The sequence below is a fragment of the Dromaius novaehollandiae genome, chromosome 1 (genome assembly GCF_036370855.1).
Source record: "Dromaius novaehollandiae isolate bDroNov1 chromosome 1, bDroNov1.hap1, whole genome shotgun sequence".
In the NCBI taxonomy this organism is placed as follows: Eukaryota; Metazoa; Chordata; class Aves; order Casuariiformes; family Dromaiidae; genus Dromaius; species Dromaius novaehollandiae.
Window position 1 is genome coordinate 176,981,129 of NC_088098.1, and position 18,372 is coordinate 176,999,500.

Here is an 18,372-nt window from a genome sequence, read left to right on the forward strand (position 1 = left end):
CATTTTTCTCCAGCAACCTTTAATGGTCTACTTTTCATTTTCAACACACTATTTTAATTTTTTAATTTTTAATCTTCTAAGATTTTTTTTAATCTTAAAATTTACATAAATTATTTTTAATATTCCTATATGATTTTTGTACTAAAAATAAGCTGAAAGTGGATGTAGTAAACGTACTGTTGCTGCACACAGAAAAAAAAAAAAAAGCTGGTCTAACTATTCCAGTGATTCTTTAAAATGTAACTGCCTAATTTTTGGAGATTTTTACTTTTTTAACCAGAAGGCTGAATGCATTAAGGGATTGCAGTCAGTACTGCTTATACTTTCTCTCACCCTCATGCCAGGCAAGAGAGTGAATGTCACAGCTGGTCTTTTCTTGGATATTTCTCCCATTCAGAGAAATCATCAGCAAAACAAAATTAACATCATCAATGTCACTCTCAGGGTGAAAGTCAAGGAGAACTTTGAGTGCTCTAAGATAATACACAATCCTCTCTAAGATAATACACAATCCTCTGAGTAAATAGTAATTGAAGAAATTAATGATTTCTCTCAGCATGGCTTAGGAAGAGTAGAAACTTTTGTATCTTGTAAGTCTAGCCTATCATGTCTTCCCTTTTCGAGATGTGTGTGATTAATGTTCTCATACTATTTTTAATAATTGCAAAAGAAAATGAACTGGGTAGCCTGAGTACATAGCAAAAGAAGAAAAAAACAATATTTCTATAAAAATCAATTATTGGTTGGAGGGAATTGTTCTGCTATTATAGGCCTTGGATTTTGCTTTGGGCCTGTTCTTTTTGATTATCTTTTCTCTCACACAGACAGACAAGTCTCAGATATGTATACAGTGATTTTTTTTCTCCACTTCTAAAGATATACTCACCATTGTGCATTGTTATTAACAAGTTTTGAATATCATTTTAATAGTGAAGAAGGAGTGAAAGCTTTTTATTGGCATTGCATCACAGAAGTAAGAGCCTGCCAACTTCATTGATTTGATTTGATTAAAAAAAAGCATGAAGTTCTTTCACAAAATTGTTTCTCTGTGATTGAAGCCATGCATTTTACAAATGCTTCATAAGGCAAATTATTGGTTGTAAAGACATGAAGACAAAACTCTAGTTATATAAGTTATAATTATACCTATATATGCCTACCCCATTAATAACCAAAATGTTTATGCATTCGGCAGACTCTGCAACATCTCTGCAGTAGCAAGATCGAGCAATATTTTAAGTGTGATTGTTTGCAGTTTGTATTATCAAAGAGAAGTATTGTCTCTTTTACAGATTCTGGCAATTCACAAAAGCCTATCTTAAAAAAAAGTCTAATGGAAAATAAAATCATTTTGGCTGCTCCAGCAAGCTGCAATGTCTAATCAAGTTTACTTAATAACCTTACCAAATTCACCAATATTACGAATTTTTGTTTTGCTTTTATTTTGGGGTTTTTTTGACTCACAGAAGGATATGTGGGATTTAAGTATAATTTTCTTCTTTGGAAGCATTATAATTTTGCCTGTACTAGTAGCTAAACTCATTACCTGGAAGGTGGGGTGGATATCTAAGTTCAAAAGGTTGACCTAGTGAGGAAAGGACTGCGCTGAAAATCTGATCTTCTCCCTTTCAGGGCAGCCATGAGGCTCTGGGATAGATCTGAGATCATCCAGAAGGGGCTGCTTTTATTATAAGTTGGATTAATATGAAGTAGAGTAGAGAATAGGTGTGAGGAAGTACAGGGACAGTTGTGATAATTGAGTGCTAGATCCCACTCCTTGAATGTTTATAATTTCATACAAGAAAGAAAAATGCAAGCAAGAAAGAGGAAGACCACCCTTCCTGGACTGCTGAGTGAGGCTTTCCACTGAGAGCTTAGAGTCCTTATCCCACCAGCAAAATAATCTTATTGTTAATGCTATGTTTGGTCTTGTGCTTTGTAATCCTGAACTTCATAATAATATATTATTATGATATTTAGTTCACCCAATTTTGCCTTTTTTTACTGCTTTCTCAGTCAAAGAGCTTGAAATAATGTGAAGTCACAGAGAAAAGTGTTTTATGGTGTGGTATTGAGGACAGCTACTGCAAGTCCTGCTGTGTGTGTGGTGTCTGAGAATGCAGAACCTACCAGAATCATTTCTGAAGGGCTGCGGAAAGCAAATTTGGCATAGTTGCACCTATATACACTAGAGAACTGTTTCTGGAGCAGACTGTTGTCAAAATAGCATCCATCATCCATTTCTGGATCTCTGTAAAGAGATAGGGATGATCGGGAGGTCAAGAACTGGGAGTGAACTGGTTACTTAAACTGTTTGACAGTGTGGACAGACCATATCCTGAGAAGGTCTTTGTTATATTTTAACAGAATGATGAGCTGTCAGTATGTGACTTTCTGTTGCCCCTACACCTACGTACCTCTACTATGTAATCTATGTTAAGAAATGGATGGAGAATGGGTGGAAAATAAGGAGAATTATTAATTTATCAGCCCACTGTACTGGGAAGGAGAGTGCATGCATGAAGAGTAGAAGAGAAAGAATGGATTTGCTGTTAAACGAGAAGAAAAAATATATATATATTATGCAATTAGGTTCCCTGCATAGGTCTAGCTGTTTCCCCAACAGAGATGTCTGCACAAAACATTTCACTCTCTATATCATGGTATATTAAACTATATGCTAAATCTTACATTTCCGTTTTTTCAATCTGTCATCAGTAGGCCTCCTGCAATTATCAGTTCGACAGGCTTGTCTAGCCCAGCCCTCAGCATTGTTACCTTGGGAGGAGAAGACAGATTCCAGTCAGAACAAATAGTGAAAGAGAAATATTCCCCATGGCATGACAGACTCTATACCAAAGTCAAAGAGGCCATGATGTTCATACCTAAATTTAGCAAATTTATACGGAGGCATAGATTTTATGGCCTGAAGCTGCAGCTGTGATCTTGTAGACTGACTTTCTGCCAGAGAAATACAGAATTTCACCCAGTCATCTCTGCCCTGAGGACATGCCTTCACATTGAGTTTGAACATATCTTTCTAAAAACTATCAGTATAGATATGAAAACTTCAGGCAACACAGGAACTACCAGCATAATTTCAATAATTTCTTGCCATCATTGATTAAAAAAAATTGAACATTATCCTTCACCTAAATTTGTCAAGTTACTATTTCCAGTCATTGGACCTTGCTATTCCTCTGTCAGGCTCTTAATCAAAACATTTTCTCTTTATGCAGATACTTATACACTATGATCAGATAACCTCTTGGGGAAAAGTGTATATATATATATATATATAGAGAGAGAGAGAGAGAGAGAGAGAGACAAACCTGACATCTCTCACGGAATTTCCAGCAGGCTTTCCAATATTTAAATAATTCCTTTTTAGTCCTTTCAGCACTTTCTCCATATCGTTTACATTATCTGCATGCACAATATCTGCCTCCACTAGTTTTCATGGATATACCATGAGAGTAAGTTGCTACCAGCTGTGAGTAAAGGTGTTTCAATCTGTCCACTTTGCATTTATGCATTTCAAATATCTATAGATATCAAAACAAAATTAAAAAAGGAGACAAACCATTTAAAATAGGTGTAATAATACTTTCATGGAGTGCAGCATTTTATTTTATTATTATTAGTTAACTAGACTTTGAGTATTATGGTAATGTGTTTACATAGTCCAAGAAGGTGATATTCTTTCACTGTTAATACAGCCATAACTGTGCCACAACAGCATGGAATTCTGTATTGAGGAATCTGTTCAATATTTTAAAACACAGTGGGCTAGAACTGGACCAGCTCTTAAGGAGTAAGTGCACAGAGATCAGTGCATCTGGTACGCTGAAGGAAAAAAAAAAAAGAAAAAAAAAAGGAGAGAGACAAACACTGCACATTTACAAGTGTTGTAATACAGCAGCACAGGAGATAATATTTTTATATGGAAGCCCTTCTACCTTTGTACTGTATATGGAAAGAGCAATTTGCCTGTCTCTTTGCCAGTGGATTTTCCTATTATAGAAGCAGTGCAAACTGGGAAAAACAAAGAAACAGGCAACCTTTTATTGCATTGCTTAAAGTTCTACCAGGAAAATAAACTTTCAGATTTCTTCTTTGACATAGAGGTAACTGTATTCACACCTTTTGGTGGAGGAGCATGACATAAATCTCACACAAAACAGTCATTTTTATTTTGGCAGTTTTCTAACTGCAATATTGGCCTGTGTAAGATTAGCTTCTGTGGAGATGGAATTGAAAATTGTTGTAACAAAATGTGTAGAAGTTATTCCGTTATGTCAGGCAAGTTCAGAGGATAACATGATGAGCTTCAGAAACCAGTTGAATTGATAACATAATAGCAAGTGGTAAATGCAAAGTAAAAGATATTAGGGAAGAAATCTGCAGTAACTGTGCATGTTAGAGAGTTCTACATTCATTGGATAAACTCTGCAAAATTCTCATTAGGGAGAAGTCAGTAAAGACTGTCTTCAGCATAAAGTTTGGTTAAAGAATACAGCGGGAGATGTGGAGAGAAAATCCATTACATTCATCAAACTTATCAGTTTTCATTGTCATTTTAGAAAAAAAAAATTCAAAGGAATGCAAGAAGAACAGTATTGTGATTAAGAGCAATGAATAGATTTTATACAAAAAGTGATTGAAATAATTAGGATGGCTTAACTTACAACAGAGAAAAATGAAAGGACTAAAACTCAAATATGAAAGGACATGATAAAAGAATATTAAATAATGAATAAGCTAAAAAGAATAAATTGAGGATAACCCTTCTTTTTCTGTCCTAATAAAATAGCAAAGAAGACATGCAAGGGAGTAAAAGGTGGAAATTTCAAAACTGATGAAAGAGAAGTTTTGTCATGCATCACATGCTGTGAAAATCACTGTGTGATAATACAACTCTTCCTATATGTAAAGGGGTGTGGGGGTGTATGTGGGGGTGTGGGGGTGTTTGTGTATCTAAATACGCATTATAAATGCACATATGCATATAGAAACATTCCCACACCTACACTTTCTTTGAACACAATTAATTTATTTTATCCCAGCAAGACTGGGAGTTTCTATTTAACTATCCATTATGTGAAGAATATATACACGAACAGCTAAGGTATATAGTGGTGTTATAATAAATGCTAAAAAGTATTTTTTGGAACATGTAAACCTTATTCTTCATGATTCAGAAACATATATAGCTATTAAATATTAAGGTAAGAAGCAAAATGCAGATTATCCCTTGCTTTTCAATGGATTCACTGAAACGTCTCCTCACACATTTAATATTTGCTTTAATATTCTGGAAAAATTAGAGCTGAAACATGGTTGAGTAAAGAGTGTTTATGAGGAAGACTCTTTGGAGCAGAAAAAAATGAAGAATGAATTCACAGAAGATCCTACAGAAAACACTCAGCTCAGTCTTTATAAGTAAGAAAATTTCAGTAAGGGTTAACACAGTTTTAAAAGTGTTTCTTAGGTTAAAAAAAAATCAAATTGCAGAAATAAGATTACTTTGAGCACTAAAATGGAACTTGTTCAAACTCTGTTTTTTAAAGTCAAATTAGTGTTTGAATGAGTGACATTTCTCAAACAGAATATAACACAGTTCTACCCAGAAAGTGAAAATTTCACATTTTTTCTTAACTTACAGGTAGACTTTTTTGTAAGAAAAAAGAACTGGAACTTTAATGGTGCTATTTTTTCTGACTTTATGGCAAGTTCAGAGCATTTGAAGTGGAACAGGAAAAAAAAAGACACTGTTTTATGAAATGGGAATGGATATAGTCTGAGATTTTCAGAATACTGCTTATTTGGGATCATGGATTCATAGAGAGGAAGGCCTGAGCTCACTGTATTGTATCAAATTGTGTTTAGCTGTATCTTATCTTCCAGAGTGTTCTAATCATAGATGAAGATATTGTGAGCTACAGAATTCATCAGTTCCTTTGAAGAAATTAATTAAACCCCCTCATAGTTAAAAAATTGTCTCTTATTTAAATTTGTCCTACTTCACCTTCCCAGCTTTGGATCCTGTGTTGCCTTTCTTCAGTAGATAAAAGAATCCTTATATATCCAATATTATTTTTTCTGTAACAGAACCCATTCTCTATAGTTGCCACTTCTCATTTCTTTTCTTGATAAGGTAAATTGATGAAGCAGCTTAAGCTTCTCGCTATAAATCACCTCCTCTAGCCTTTGAATATGTTTTTGATTCTGGGCCAGTCCACCAAGCTTCATGTGTGACACGCTGTATATTTTCTTATACTTTACTATATATGCTTACAATGCTATATAATTATTTCTTATTTTATTATTATTATTACTTTATTATTATTATCAAATTGACAAAAAAGCTGAAAGCATCAGGCTTTCCATTTGCTGTGGAACCCCAGTAGAAAAAAAACAATTCAATTAAATTCCCCTTAGATTAACAAATTGAGAACTGTCAGGTATCCAGGCCGTAATCTATTTGTCATGAGCCTTACTGATATTCTAAGGAGCTAATTTATGATCAGAATGTTATGAGCTATTAAGCCAAACACTTTACAGAAATCCAAGACTATCACATCCTTGACAGGTCATTCTGTGAAGCAAACAATCTTCTCAAATAGTGAAATTAGGTTTGTTTGACAAGACCTATTTTTCATAAAGCCATGTTGATTGGCATTAATTTTATTCCCATCTTTTAATTCTTCATTAATCAAATTCAAATTGGTATTTCAATTTTTACATTAAGTATGAAAGTTTATTTGATAGCTGTGTTATGGAAAACTTTTTTTTTTTTAATTTCTGGAAAAAGCAGACTTTTATCTTCTCTTACTCTCTCCTCCATTTTAGGAGTTACAGTGCTTGAAGGGCCTATTTATGCAGTGGGAGGCCATGATGGTTGGAGCTATTTGAATACAGTTGAGAGGTGGGACCCTCAAAGTCAGCAGTGGACATTTGTGGCAAGTATGTCGATTGCCAGAAGCACTGTTGGAGTAGCAGCATTAAATGGCAAGTGAGTAGGGTATTTATATTTAGTCAAAACATATTTCTTAGAAGGATGAATAACTGTGATGTACAGTGGGAAATAATTTTTATTATATTGTAATAGAGGGTGTCTTTTAAAATAAAGGTAGACACAGTTGGGCATGCCCTCCTATATCTCCTGGCTCTCCCATTTATCTAAAATAATTTATGTATTTGTTTTATATTCCCTAAGTTAAATATTTATATCAAATTCTTAAGAACAAGAAATCTGGGTGTGTATAATATAAACCAAGGAGATACAGGAGAATATTTTCAAAGCGCTGTTCTGGACAAATTACCGGCTGACTCACCAGATTTTTTTATGTTGCATGTGCCAGTTCTACTTAACCAGCTGAGTTTACCAACCTAATATAGCCATATATCCACTGATGAGGTTTGTTTTATACGCATTTTCACTTTTTAAAATTTTTATTATAGATTATATGGCACTTATTAAAACATAGTTTACGGTAATGCACTATTACATATTACTTATTGCTCACCATTTTTAAAGTTTCTTGCTTTTAGGTGTGTGACGAAAATGAATGTGGTATGTACTGTAATAACTTAGAGGTGGGAGAGGAATTCATCACACATAACTTAATATACTTTTGTGTAGACATCTGCAACAGAGCCAATCACCCTAAGCTCCCCTAATGGTCAATGAAAGAAATATATACTTTTAAGGTGTCATTTATCTGACCTTTTTTTAGACATTTACGTTAGAACACCATGAATTGTGCTCTGTAAATGCCTATTTTTCTCTGCTAACAGTAAAGGAAGCCCGGGTACTCTTTCTCAGATTCTGACTTCTACATTGTTGACGTCTTAAGTGGGGAAGATGAATCTCACCTTAGGGAAACAAACATGAACAAAGGGCAATGAATAAAGAATCACTTAATTGAACAGTTTCCATGCAATTCTCAGTCTGAAAATCATTTATTCAAACTATCTGGTAAATACTTCATGAAGAGCTGATACAGCAAGAAGAAACAGGATTAGTTTTGAATATTTTACCCATCTTCTCTCCCAACTTCTTTTAGGATTGAAGTGTAGAAGGAAGTTATTTTAGTGTCAGAAGATATGCAAAAAATTATCATTCTTTGCTCAGTTTTGACCCTTTTAAAAAACACATCCTTTTTTTTTTTTTTTTTTTTTTTTTTTTTTGTCCAACATTGTAGCCTTTGCTAGGAGGTTTGACAAGAAATTCTGTGTTGATATGTGCATTTTAATACTGCTTGGGAATTCTGGGAGCAATGGAGTAAGGAGAATTTCTGGAATATTATTTTCTTCTTACTCTATTGATGCTGAAAAGCAAAGAAGAAAGAGTGTGAAACAATTGCAGATGTGGGATAAATGTGGGAATTAGGGAGTAAAAGTTGAGGAAAGAAAAGAACATTTAATAACAATTAGGATGCAGTATATGTAGGAAAAAAAGGACATATTAAGGCAATTGGGATTCCTGGCAGACTATGCTATTGCGTAATTCAACAACCCACTAAATTGTGGCTCTCCCTTCTCTTCTGGTTGCAAAATGGTCAGTTTTGAATATACAGTTGCCTAAACTCTCAAAAACCCATTAGGCTAGTTTGTGCCTATTGCAGCTACGATAAGCGCCTGAGATAGTAGGCTGAATTGCTTTGTGGAATTGCCAGTGTCTTTCTGCTGATCATAAGAGTCAATGACCATAAAAGCCAAACAAGGGACTTGATTTAATAGCCCACAGCTCCAGCAGCAGCTAGAGACCTGATGGAATACCCAGAATGACTAAAGCTAGGATGATGAATCTCATCATTATGTTGGTACACAGATTTTTTTTCTTCTTTTCAAATTTGAATGGCAAAATAATTAAAGTTTGGGGGCTTTAAAAGTGTTTAAAAGTCACAGTGGCATTGAAATGTTCAAGAATAGATCAAATGGACAAATCTGCTATAATAGCCCTGTTACTCTAAAAGAGTATGGTTTCAGTAGTGCATGTGTCCATGCAGTCAAGTAGCAAAGACAAGATCTAGTGAAATAGCACTGCAAATATAGATCTAAGATTGTAAAAAGCTGCATTTGTTTATACACATATAGTCTGTATGTTTCTTTAGCACAGTCGAGCATGTATTTAATGCTTCCCAGTTACTAAATGCTCACTTGAACATGTGTGTGCTGTAGTATGTAGAACACTTGCAAATGAAAAAAGAGATCACCTGTGTCTCAACAAGGTGCAATAGACGCCATCAAAAACTGAAAAGCAGTGGCCCCACTGGAGCGAATACCAAATGTACTACTGATCTCAGGGGAACAAGAATTTTGTATGAATAACACAGAGTCTTCGAAAAAGGTCCCATATGCCAACAGCTGAAACTTGAAAACACGTAATTTTAGTAGGCTTATACTGTCTTTGAAGTGAGAGGGCTCAAATCGTTCTATCTACATATCTTCCACACTGCTTTGGGCACTTCACACAAAAGTGATACTGTGAGCTAAACATCTCAGATATGAACTACTTAAAATCTTGAAAAATATTATCTCTTCTTTTGTATGCTAATGCTGGAAGCTATTCCCCTTGCCATCTTCTATACCTCTACTGTTTGCTTCGTGACTTTTCCAGTTAAAGACATTGTATTTTTCTGTAAGCTTATGGCAGAAATAAAGAATAAAAGCTCTTTAGGCACTGAGCTCTTTAGGCTCTGAGATGATGCATTTGTAAGTAACTTCTTGTTCCTTCTTAATATATTGAATATTTTTCATGCTTTTGTAGCCACTGTTTTACATCAGGCTCAGTTGCATGGTATATGCTAGTCAATTATCAGTTACTTTGCTTCTCAAACACATATACAGTCATGCCATAGATGCATCTGGAAAAGCAGAACCCACAGAAATGAAAGTTATTACAACAAAATGTATTTTAAATTATACTGAAAATGTACAATACATCAAAATCTTTTCTAAAACCTGAAAAGGATTGTCTCAACCTGCGTACTTCTATCTGAAAAACTTTTAAAAACTGCAGCCACCACAGTCTATAATCTTGCTAAATTTGTCAGAAATCAGAAAAAAAAGTATTTGAAGCTTTTTTTTTTACTTACTCCATTTGCCTTTTTTTTTTTTTTTTTTTTTATTGTACAGTCAGGTTGCATTAATACATTCTGAACTCACAATAATGTTTCATCCTTCGGGACTAGAGGGAACATTTTCCTTTTCAAGCCTTCAGGCTTGCTACTCCCAGATTTCCCACATGTCATTTACAGGTAATAAGACAGAGTATTTGCTATTCTTGAATTGGGAATACAAAAGGCCTTATCCCAAGCCACTTCCTAAAGCTAATGTGCAACTGGAACAAATAACAGAAGAGGTAGGTGGCTTCCTAGGTAAAACAGACATTGCGGATCTATTTTATCAAATTTCAATAAAGCAGCTGATCTGCTGTCAGGAAATTAGAAGTTAAGATGAAAATAACATGAATAGTACAAGGAATTTTAGGCAGGAAAAGAACTGTATATGACAATTAGGATGGCACAAAGTTATTGTCAGAATTGTTTAAAGATCAGCCTTGGAACAGAGGAGCATAATAGCAGGAGTATGCTAATAAAATTGTCAGATGGCACAAAGTAGCACAAAAGCATTATCATATGGGATGTGTTGGACTATTCTGCAGGAGTATTTGGATGAACCTGAGAAGCAACACAGATGCAATAGTATATAGTATATATATACACTATATGTACACACTATATATGCAGTATGTATATATAGTGTGTGTGTATATATATATAGTATACATATGTAGTCTTGTGTTTGAAGAAAAATAATGGTTAAAAATGATGGAACAGTAAAAAAACCTTATGTGTACTTATTAGTACAGGAAAACCAATAAAATACATCTGTGACAAACATAAATGGAACTGAATAATACATAAAGTTTTATTTATCCTTCGGGGAAATACTTATGCTATTTGGATCACTGTGTACAATTCTGATTATGAATATTTAAGAAAGATGAACTGAAACTGTAAAGTTCAAATAGGGGATATTGTGATTACTGAGAAAGCCTGCCATAGCAAAGGAAAGCAAAGGAACTATTAAAGAAAGAATAATGCTGGCACAGGAACAAATGGATAATAATATATCAAATTTAGAAAAGAAATTAGATATAGAACAAAGATGATTGGGACAGCTTTCCAATCTCAGCTAAAGGTTGTACACAAAATTCTCATCTGGTTCTAAATTTTATGTCAATCAGTTCAAAAAAAGAATAATATTATCTGATTTCATGTGGCTCCAAAGACTGGAATCTTAGACTTTTCCTTTTCAGTAACGCGTCTTTGTGTTCCCAAATCAGCAATTGGTGCTATGTAGCAGTAACAATCTGAGACTTTGGAGATTTTGCCTTCTTTATCCTCATACCCTTCTTATGGTTCAATAGTAGTGGAAGCTGGAAAGGTGATAGTCTTAGAATATCTGATTTCCTTTCTCTTCTTTAAACTTCAGTTCTGTATTATCTTTCAACATACCTTGGTAGCGGTTGTAGTGCTTGCCATGACTGTGGATTTTCATGAGATGGATGGGATGCAAGACTCATGGCCAGTAGTTCCTCCAAATTTGGAAAGAGCATCAGATTTTTGGCCTTGTTACTGCTAACAACTCTGTTGCGGAGACTTGAAGAAAAAGAGTGCACAAACTCTCCCACAACATTAATTGTGAAATGAGGGCTTATGCTAATTTAGATGCGTATAGTGTTCTATCAAGTGTAAACAATCAGAAAAGTATGGTGCTTTTTATATGTGGATAACAAGGGGGAAAGAGCTTGGAATGGTTTATTTGTCTTTTAGTAGTCATAAGTAGCATGTAACTCATTTGCAACAGCTAGTATGTAAAGCTAGTATCCTATAATGTAGAGGAGATGATGCTGAAGAAGGAATGCACTCTGAAAATTTCGAAGTGGAGACTAATAACCTTACTATTTTCCTGCAGAAGAACTTAGAAGCATCATTAGGGGACCAAAAGTACCCCTGTCTTTTCCAATAATTTTTAAAAATTGTCAGCACCTGCTGTTTCAAGATTACTTCCTCAGTTTTGAAAATTAATGAGAAAACAAAAATAAAAAAAATTGATTGACAGTTTCCATTCAAATAAAAACTAATCTTTTCAGTAGCTAACAATGTATTTGCCTCCTAGGCTACATTATCTATTTATTAATTTTCTCTCAACAAGTACCTATTTGAAGTATGCATGCCCTAAGAACACTGAACTTTTACAGTAAATTTATTCATGTAATTCATTTTATAGCAGAACAAATATTCTAGTGGGGAAAATGTAAATAAAAAGAAAATTGAATTGTTAGTTTCTACTTTCCTCTGGAATAGATGACTAACAGATACTCTCTATAACATACAAACTTATTTTATTCCAAACAATTGTTTGGCACAACCATAACTGAAATTTTACTAGACTTCCCTATTATATGTCCTTAAAAGTTACATTTTTAAAATTTACTCCTCAGTTCTGACTTGTGTGTTGGGAATTATCATCATCATTCTTTTGTTGCAGTTACAGCTTTCACAGAATAAAAGGCTGCCCCTTTATTTTTGTTTTCTTTTGACAGACATCAATAAATCCATGCTATGAGAGGAAAAAATACATAGCTGTATGATCTGCAGATTGACTTTAAATGGTAGAACATCACAACAGTACATTGAGTTAAGTGTCAAACATAATGACTTTGGCACACACTAGGAACTAGTTTATTCACATGGCAACTGTCTTGCAGAACCAAGGAGAAGAAATTCTGCCTTTTATCGATTACCACAACCTCAAAGACATGCTTTAGTGAACTTTATATTTCCACCTGGTGTTGTTGTTTATATCAAATATCATACAGTGTTATTGATCTATGATAGATAAAGTAAAGCAAGAAACCTTCTAACTTTAACTTTTTAAAATAGAACTATTTTAAATTCTACTTTGAATCAGCTTTTTACTTTTAGTTGAGAAAAAAATATTTATTTTCTCTGAAGAAAAACAGAAGAACTATGAGAAATGTTGCAGGATAATAATATTTCTCACCGGTATCCATCTGATTTTTATCTTGTTGTTTGCACAGAAAAACAACAATGTAATTTTTGTTATTATTATTTGTATTACAGTTGTTCTTACAGACTCCATCTAAGTTTAGCCATTGTATGATGAGGGACAGAGGAGCGGGCTGCTGGGAACTGGAAGTTAGTAATGCATTGTGATGTTGATTTTTGCACACTTAATCCTGAAACAATTGCCAACTACGGGAAATTTCTTAATCTCCTGAGTTTCCTATCAAATGCTGGAGGAATGGAGTTTGGAAAACAATGGATCTATGTTTAAATTAGACAAGGATGAAAGCTGAAGGAAGGGGATTGGGTTCAAGTACCCAAGCAGCTGACCTAATACGGGGCAATTGGCCAGATCTTGGCAGGGATTGCCTTTTTTCATACGAATGCACACTGAGAGTTCCTGGAATTATATTCTTGAGCCGAGGTTCTCATCTGTAGAAAAGTATAACCTTGTCATTTAGGGAATTTATTAGCGATATGAGACTGAAGTAGTGTCTCAAATCCAGCAGATCAAAGATTTGAACAGATTGTAGGTAGGTGCCATTTAACAATGCGCAGGCATAGTTTATTTCTGCCCTCTTTTGTGGAAGATATATCTATCTGAGCAACTTAAAAATAAGGTCCAGCTGAGGTGAAGGAAGAAGGTAAGAAATACTGACTTTGAGACTTTCGCCAATTCTGGAATATAACGTTATTAGCATGGCATGCACAGTCTTTAACATGTTTCATGTAGCACAAGGTTAACTGAAGGAAACGGTAGCTAAGCACTTATTTTCAGCACATCAGATAACACCTGCACAGTAGGCATTGGCTGCATTTATGCTGCCAGATAAAAGAGAGGTAGAGACCAGTCCTTGATGACAAGAGCAAGGAGCATAGGCCAGCACTCCCTCTCATTATCGAGGCTTAGCCCTTTTTATAGCAGTTAAAAAAAATAAAAAAGCCCTAAGTCAAAAGCTTAAAAAGCATAGCCAGGGAATGAGATGGCAAATGAACAAACTGGGCATTTGAGGGGTGTTGCCAAAGCTCCATCTGTGGTCTTTGTTTGGTACCTTTGTTACCAAAGGCAGTAAACAAATGCTCAAACATGCTTGAGGATTTGAGTCATAATTCATAATTTCAAGAAAGAGGTCAAAGAAAGGATTGCTGCTGCATTCATTTTTTAAGCAGGAAAATGCAGTGCAGAAGCTAAGGACAAGATGCTTAAACCGACCCAAAGATATTTCTTTATGTTATAGGATCAAAGCCCTAAATGTAGATCTCCTCAATCAAATTTAACAACTATGTTGTTAGAGTAGCCTCTCTTTTAGAATTGTTTGAAAAGCCTCATCTTTCTCCATTGAATATTTTTTTCCTTCCTTTGTAGTTCTTTCCTGCTGTCTCTATTTATCTTAGTCATTGGTATTTGAATGCATTCCCTTTTCATCTCTTTACTGAAAGACAGTCCAACACAAAAATGTGAGTTTGTGTTTGTGTTCTTTATGAGATAATTTATTATCAATTGGCAGTGACAAATTTGGTCGGTTATTTGATTGTAGCAGATAGAATTTATAATGGCTTCCACACACTATTAATTCTACTAAAACATGCATAGAAGTAGAGCATACTGATGAATTTTGGAAAAGTACACGTCTATGCATATTCACCATTTTGTCCCTTCACACCCATGCAAATGCATTTCTTAAATTTTCAAATAAATCACTGTCTTGTGAAGAGGTTTTGGTGATGTCTACATTTATTTTAAAAAATGTGATTTTTTTTTGAAAATATTCAGTTATGTTCTTTCAGTTCCATCAGTTTTACAATAGTTTGATTCATTTAGCAATGGATTTCCACACATTTGATTATTGCCTTACCAGTAGTTTTCCAGGTATTCTGCTTTTCATTTTGAACAGAAAACATGGGGAGCTGTCCAATACAACTATCAACATACGTGCAGGGCATTGTTTTGTTTTCAGGTCCATTAGTGAAATAAAGCTAGAAATTAAACTTGTTTTATGTAGATCAATATTGTATCTCTGGTAAAATAGCAGTTATTTTAGTTTGATATGTCCCTTATGATTACTATGCATTATGACCAAATGAATATCAGAAAATTTAGCTTGTTGAACTTTCATTTTGAAGTAAATAGCAGAATCCCAACCAAATTAGACTATGCGTATGAAAGGTTCTCAAAATTGTCTTGTAGTTAGTCACTCACATGATGATATATTTGCTGTGTACTGACCTTGGAGAGGCAGAGGTTAATAATTCCACAAAGTTCTTAATAGCAATTTAGTGTTTGGCACAAGAGAATTAGCAATGTATTACATGTATATAACCACCTACAATACTTGATTGCATGGCTGATTACAGCCTCCTCTAGGAGTTCTGCTTCTTTGCCTTTCATGCATCATATAATAAAGTGTCTGTGGCATTTTCTCTTAGCAGAATCGTTAGGGCTTATTACTAATTCAGTGCCCTACTCTGATCTTTTGTACTTTTGCACGCAAATCCATATTTCCTACGTAGGGATCCCATGCAGCTCAATGAATGTGCAATTCACTTCAATATGCATCATATTCTTCACTCTTTTTCAAGCAAGATTTAACTTGGTATTTCACATTCAGACTGTAAAGCAGGAATCTCTGCTCAGGTCTGCTTCTTTTCATGTACTATTCATCTAGTCTAGCCCTAAAGAGAGCTAGAGAGGATGCAGGATAGACAAATATATGTGACTTTTCAAAGAGGACAATGAAAAATTGTGCAACTTTACAGTAAATAAGACATTTCTTTCTTCACCCCAGTGTGTTCTTATATGCAGCTGGGAGGTATTGCTCTTTAGGGGTCAAGTAGTTGTTAGAAAACATGGCAAATGCTATAACCATTGCTACATTGCAGGGTGGAAACCTGACAAGCCGATTTCCTGTTGATATGCTGTGGCCAGCCTCCCCGCTGCTTATGCCACGTTTTGTATTGCGGATGTTTTAAGAGGCGATGGTGCATCTGCATGTTTTAGTGGGTATGCTCCAACATACATTTCTCCTTGTCCTTCACCAGCGTGGGCAAGAGCTTTTTGGATTAGCTTACTGTTGGCCAGTATACAGCTGTAAGGGTGAGGCGGGGGTACTGCCTGGACTCCCAACAGAGACGGATACACAAACACAAGGCATATGATGGTCGATATGGAGCATTTATTACCTCTGTGTCTGAACGGGGGTTCCCCGGCGTTTTCCTGATCGAGGCAATAATGGAGCAGGGGATCCCTGGCACCGCTGAGTGTCGGTCCAGGGTGAGGAACACCGGGGGGGGGGCCACTAGATGAAGTTTTTATGTACCATACACATGCGCAGTAAGCATGTTGAGCTCATTGTTATTCTCGATTCAAAGCCCAGGTGCAGCACCACCCTGGCACAGGCTCAACTGCATGACTATGGGTCAACATGCCCTGTTGATGCTCCTTTTCCCACAGAACGGTCTGGCTAGCTTCCATCGTCTGTCTCCTCGACATTCTTCTGCACTTTCCCATATAACAGCTAACACGACTTTGCTTTTGCTGTAAGGCTGTCCCAATCCAGCTTTTTTCAATAACAAGCATTTTGTCCTTACTACACTCTTCCCTTTTCTATGAATTTTGAAAAGAACTACAGGCTCTTGTGTAGATAAAAAACATGACGTAGTATGATATGATTTGGGCATGTAAGAATGTTTCAGACCAAGCAGGCAGGAGGAGTTAACTCACTCAATTTTAATACCTAGGATGAAAAAGGCAATCTGGTCACTGCCTTGAACTTAAGCTTCTAAATGTACCATAAGTACCAATCTAGGCAGAAGGAGTCAGTGCCTAAAAAAAATTCATAGCTAAATTTTTAATTTTTTTATTGTTGTGTCTTATTGATGAATCAGATCTATTCTCTTACAAACTCCACCTGCACTAAGAAAAGTACTATACTTGGCATACATAATTACAATCATATAAAGTGAGAAAATGCTTCATAGTGTATGCTTTCTGCCCACAATATTTCTCAATAACTATAAGCAAATACTTTCAGATCTATATTTTATGAATGGCATGAATAGTTTACCTGACATTGAAATACAACACTGCTCTTCCTTACCAAAAAAAAAAAAAATGCTTGCATTCACACACCTGTTTTCAGGAGATATCTCAGATTATCTACCCAAGCAGAGACTAAAAAGAAATTGGACTTAGAATGATATTAGTGTAAGTATTTTAGCAATTTGATTAATATTATGAAGCCTTTGTGCAAGAAGGAGAAACAGAGAAACACATTTCAAAGGCTAACTTGCAACTTATCACTCTTAGAATTTAGTCTTGGGATTTTCTGGGGAGAGGAGGAGGAATATCTTTTTTAAGAAGAAGAACATAGAAAAACAGTATGGCCTAAAACGATTAAACTGACAGAAAAGATGACTATCATAAAGAACTTTAGCTCAGTCTAGCATAGAGCCATTCCATAAATTCAATAAAAATTTCTTATTTAAAGATAGGTTCACTGTATTTTTTTGTTTATAAAAAAGAGAGCAAATAAAGGCCCTTAAGCTCATGTTGCAGTAAATAATTGATTACAGAGACTATTTTGCCTTAACTGTTTCATAGTTGATACTGTCATGGACATTTTGGTGGAATTTGCATTCAGTCATTGGTCTTGCAAAGTTAATGCAACTCCTAATTTCAATTTGATTGGAAGTAAATTTACTTGAAATAGGTTCTTTCTATTAGGAAACTATACATTCTAATGTAGGAAGTAGAGCTTTGCCATAATAATATTATCCATGCAAATGGTATTTCTCTCTGAGTATTTTTCCAGTTATTATTTTTTTTTTAATTCAGGCAATTGTTGGGTGAGAGGAGGGCTTTTTATTTTCTTCACTTTTTTGGTCAAACTATATGTATATTTAATTTATTCTATTACTGCATTACAAATACGTGAAATATCATTCTGAATTTACACACAGAAGTAAGACTTCATTAATAGTTTTCATTCAGAAAATTAATTCTCATTTTCAGCTTGTGCCAGTGGCATAACCAATGCTGTATAGATAGATAAGCACCTTTGCTCTCCTACAGTCTCATTCCTGGGGCAGATATTGACTCATTAGGCAGTGCAGGAGTCCCGCACTGCTGCTGCTGACTATCTTCTCCCCTGCTACTGGGCATATATCCTATGAGCTAGAGTAAATCTGTGTTGCTTTTTCAGGCACACTCAAAGGGCACAAAGCGGTGTACAGGGGCCTAAGCAAAAGACAGGATATAGTCTTTGATATT

General features: G+C 35.0%; 1 protein-coding gene across 1 annotated transcript in view; it reads left to right on the forward strand.

Moving 5' to 3' along the window:
* The window catches only part of KLHL1 (kelch like family member 1), a 257,056-nt gene that overhangs the window by 215,417 nt on the left and 23,267 nt on the right, over nt 1–18,372 (forward strand). The window contains exon 8 of the mRNA XM_026120882.2: nt 6,853–7,015. Within this exon, the coding sequence (XP_025976667.2) occupies nt 6,853–7,015 (163 nt within the window). The remainder of the gene's footprint in view (nt 1–6,852; nt 7,016–18,372) is intronic.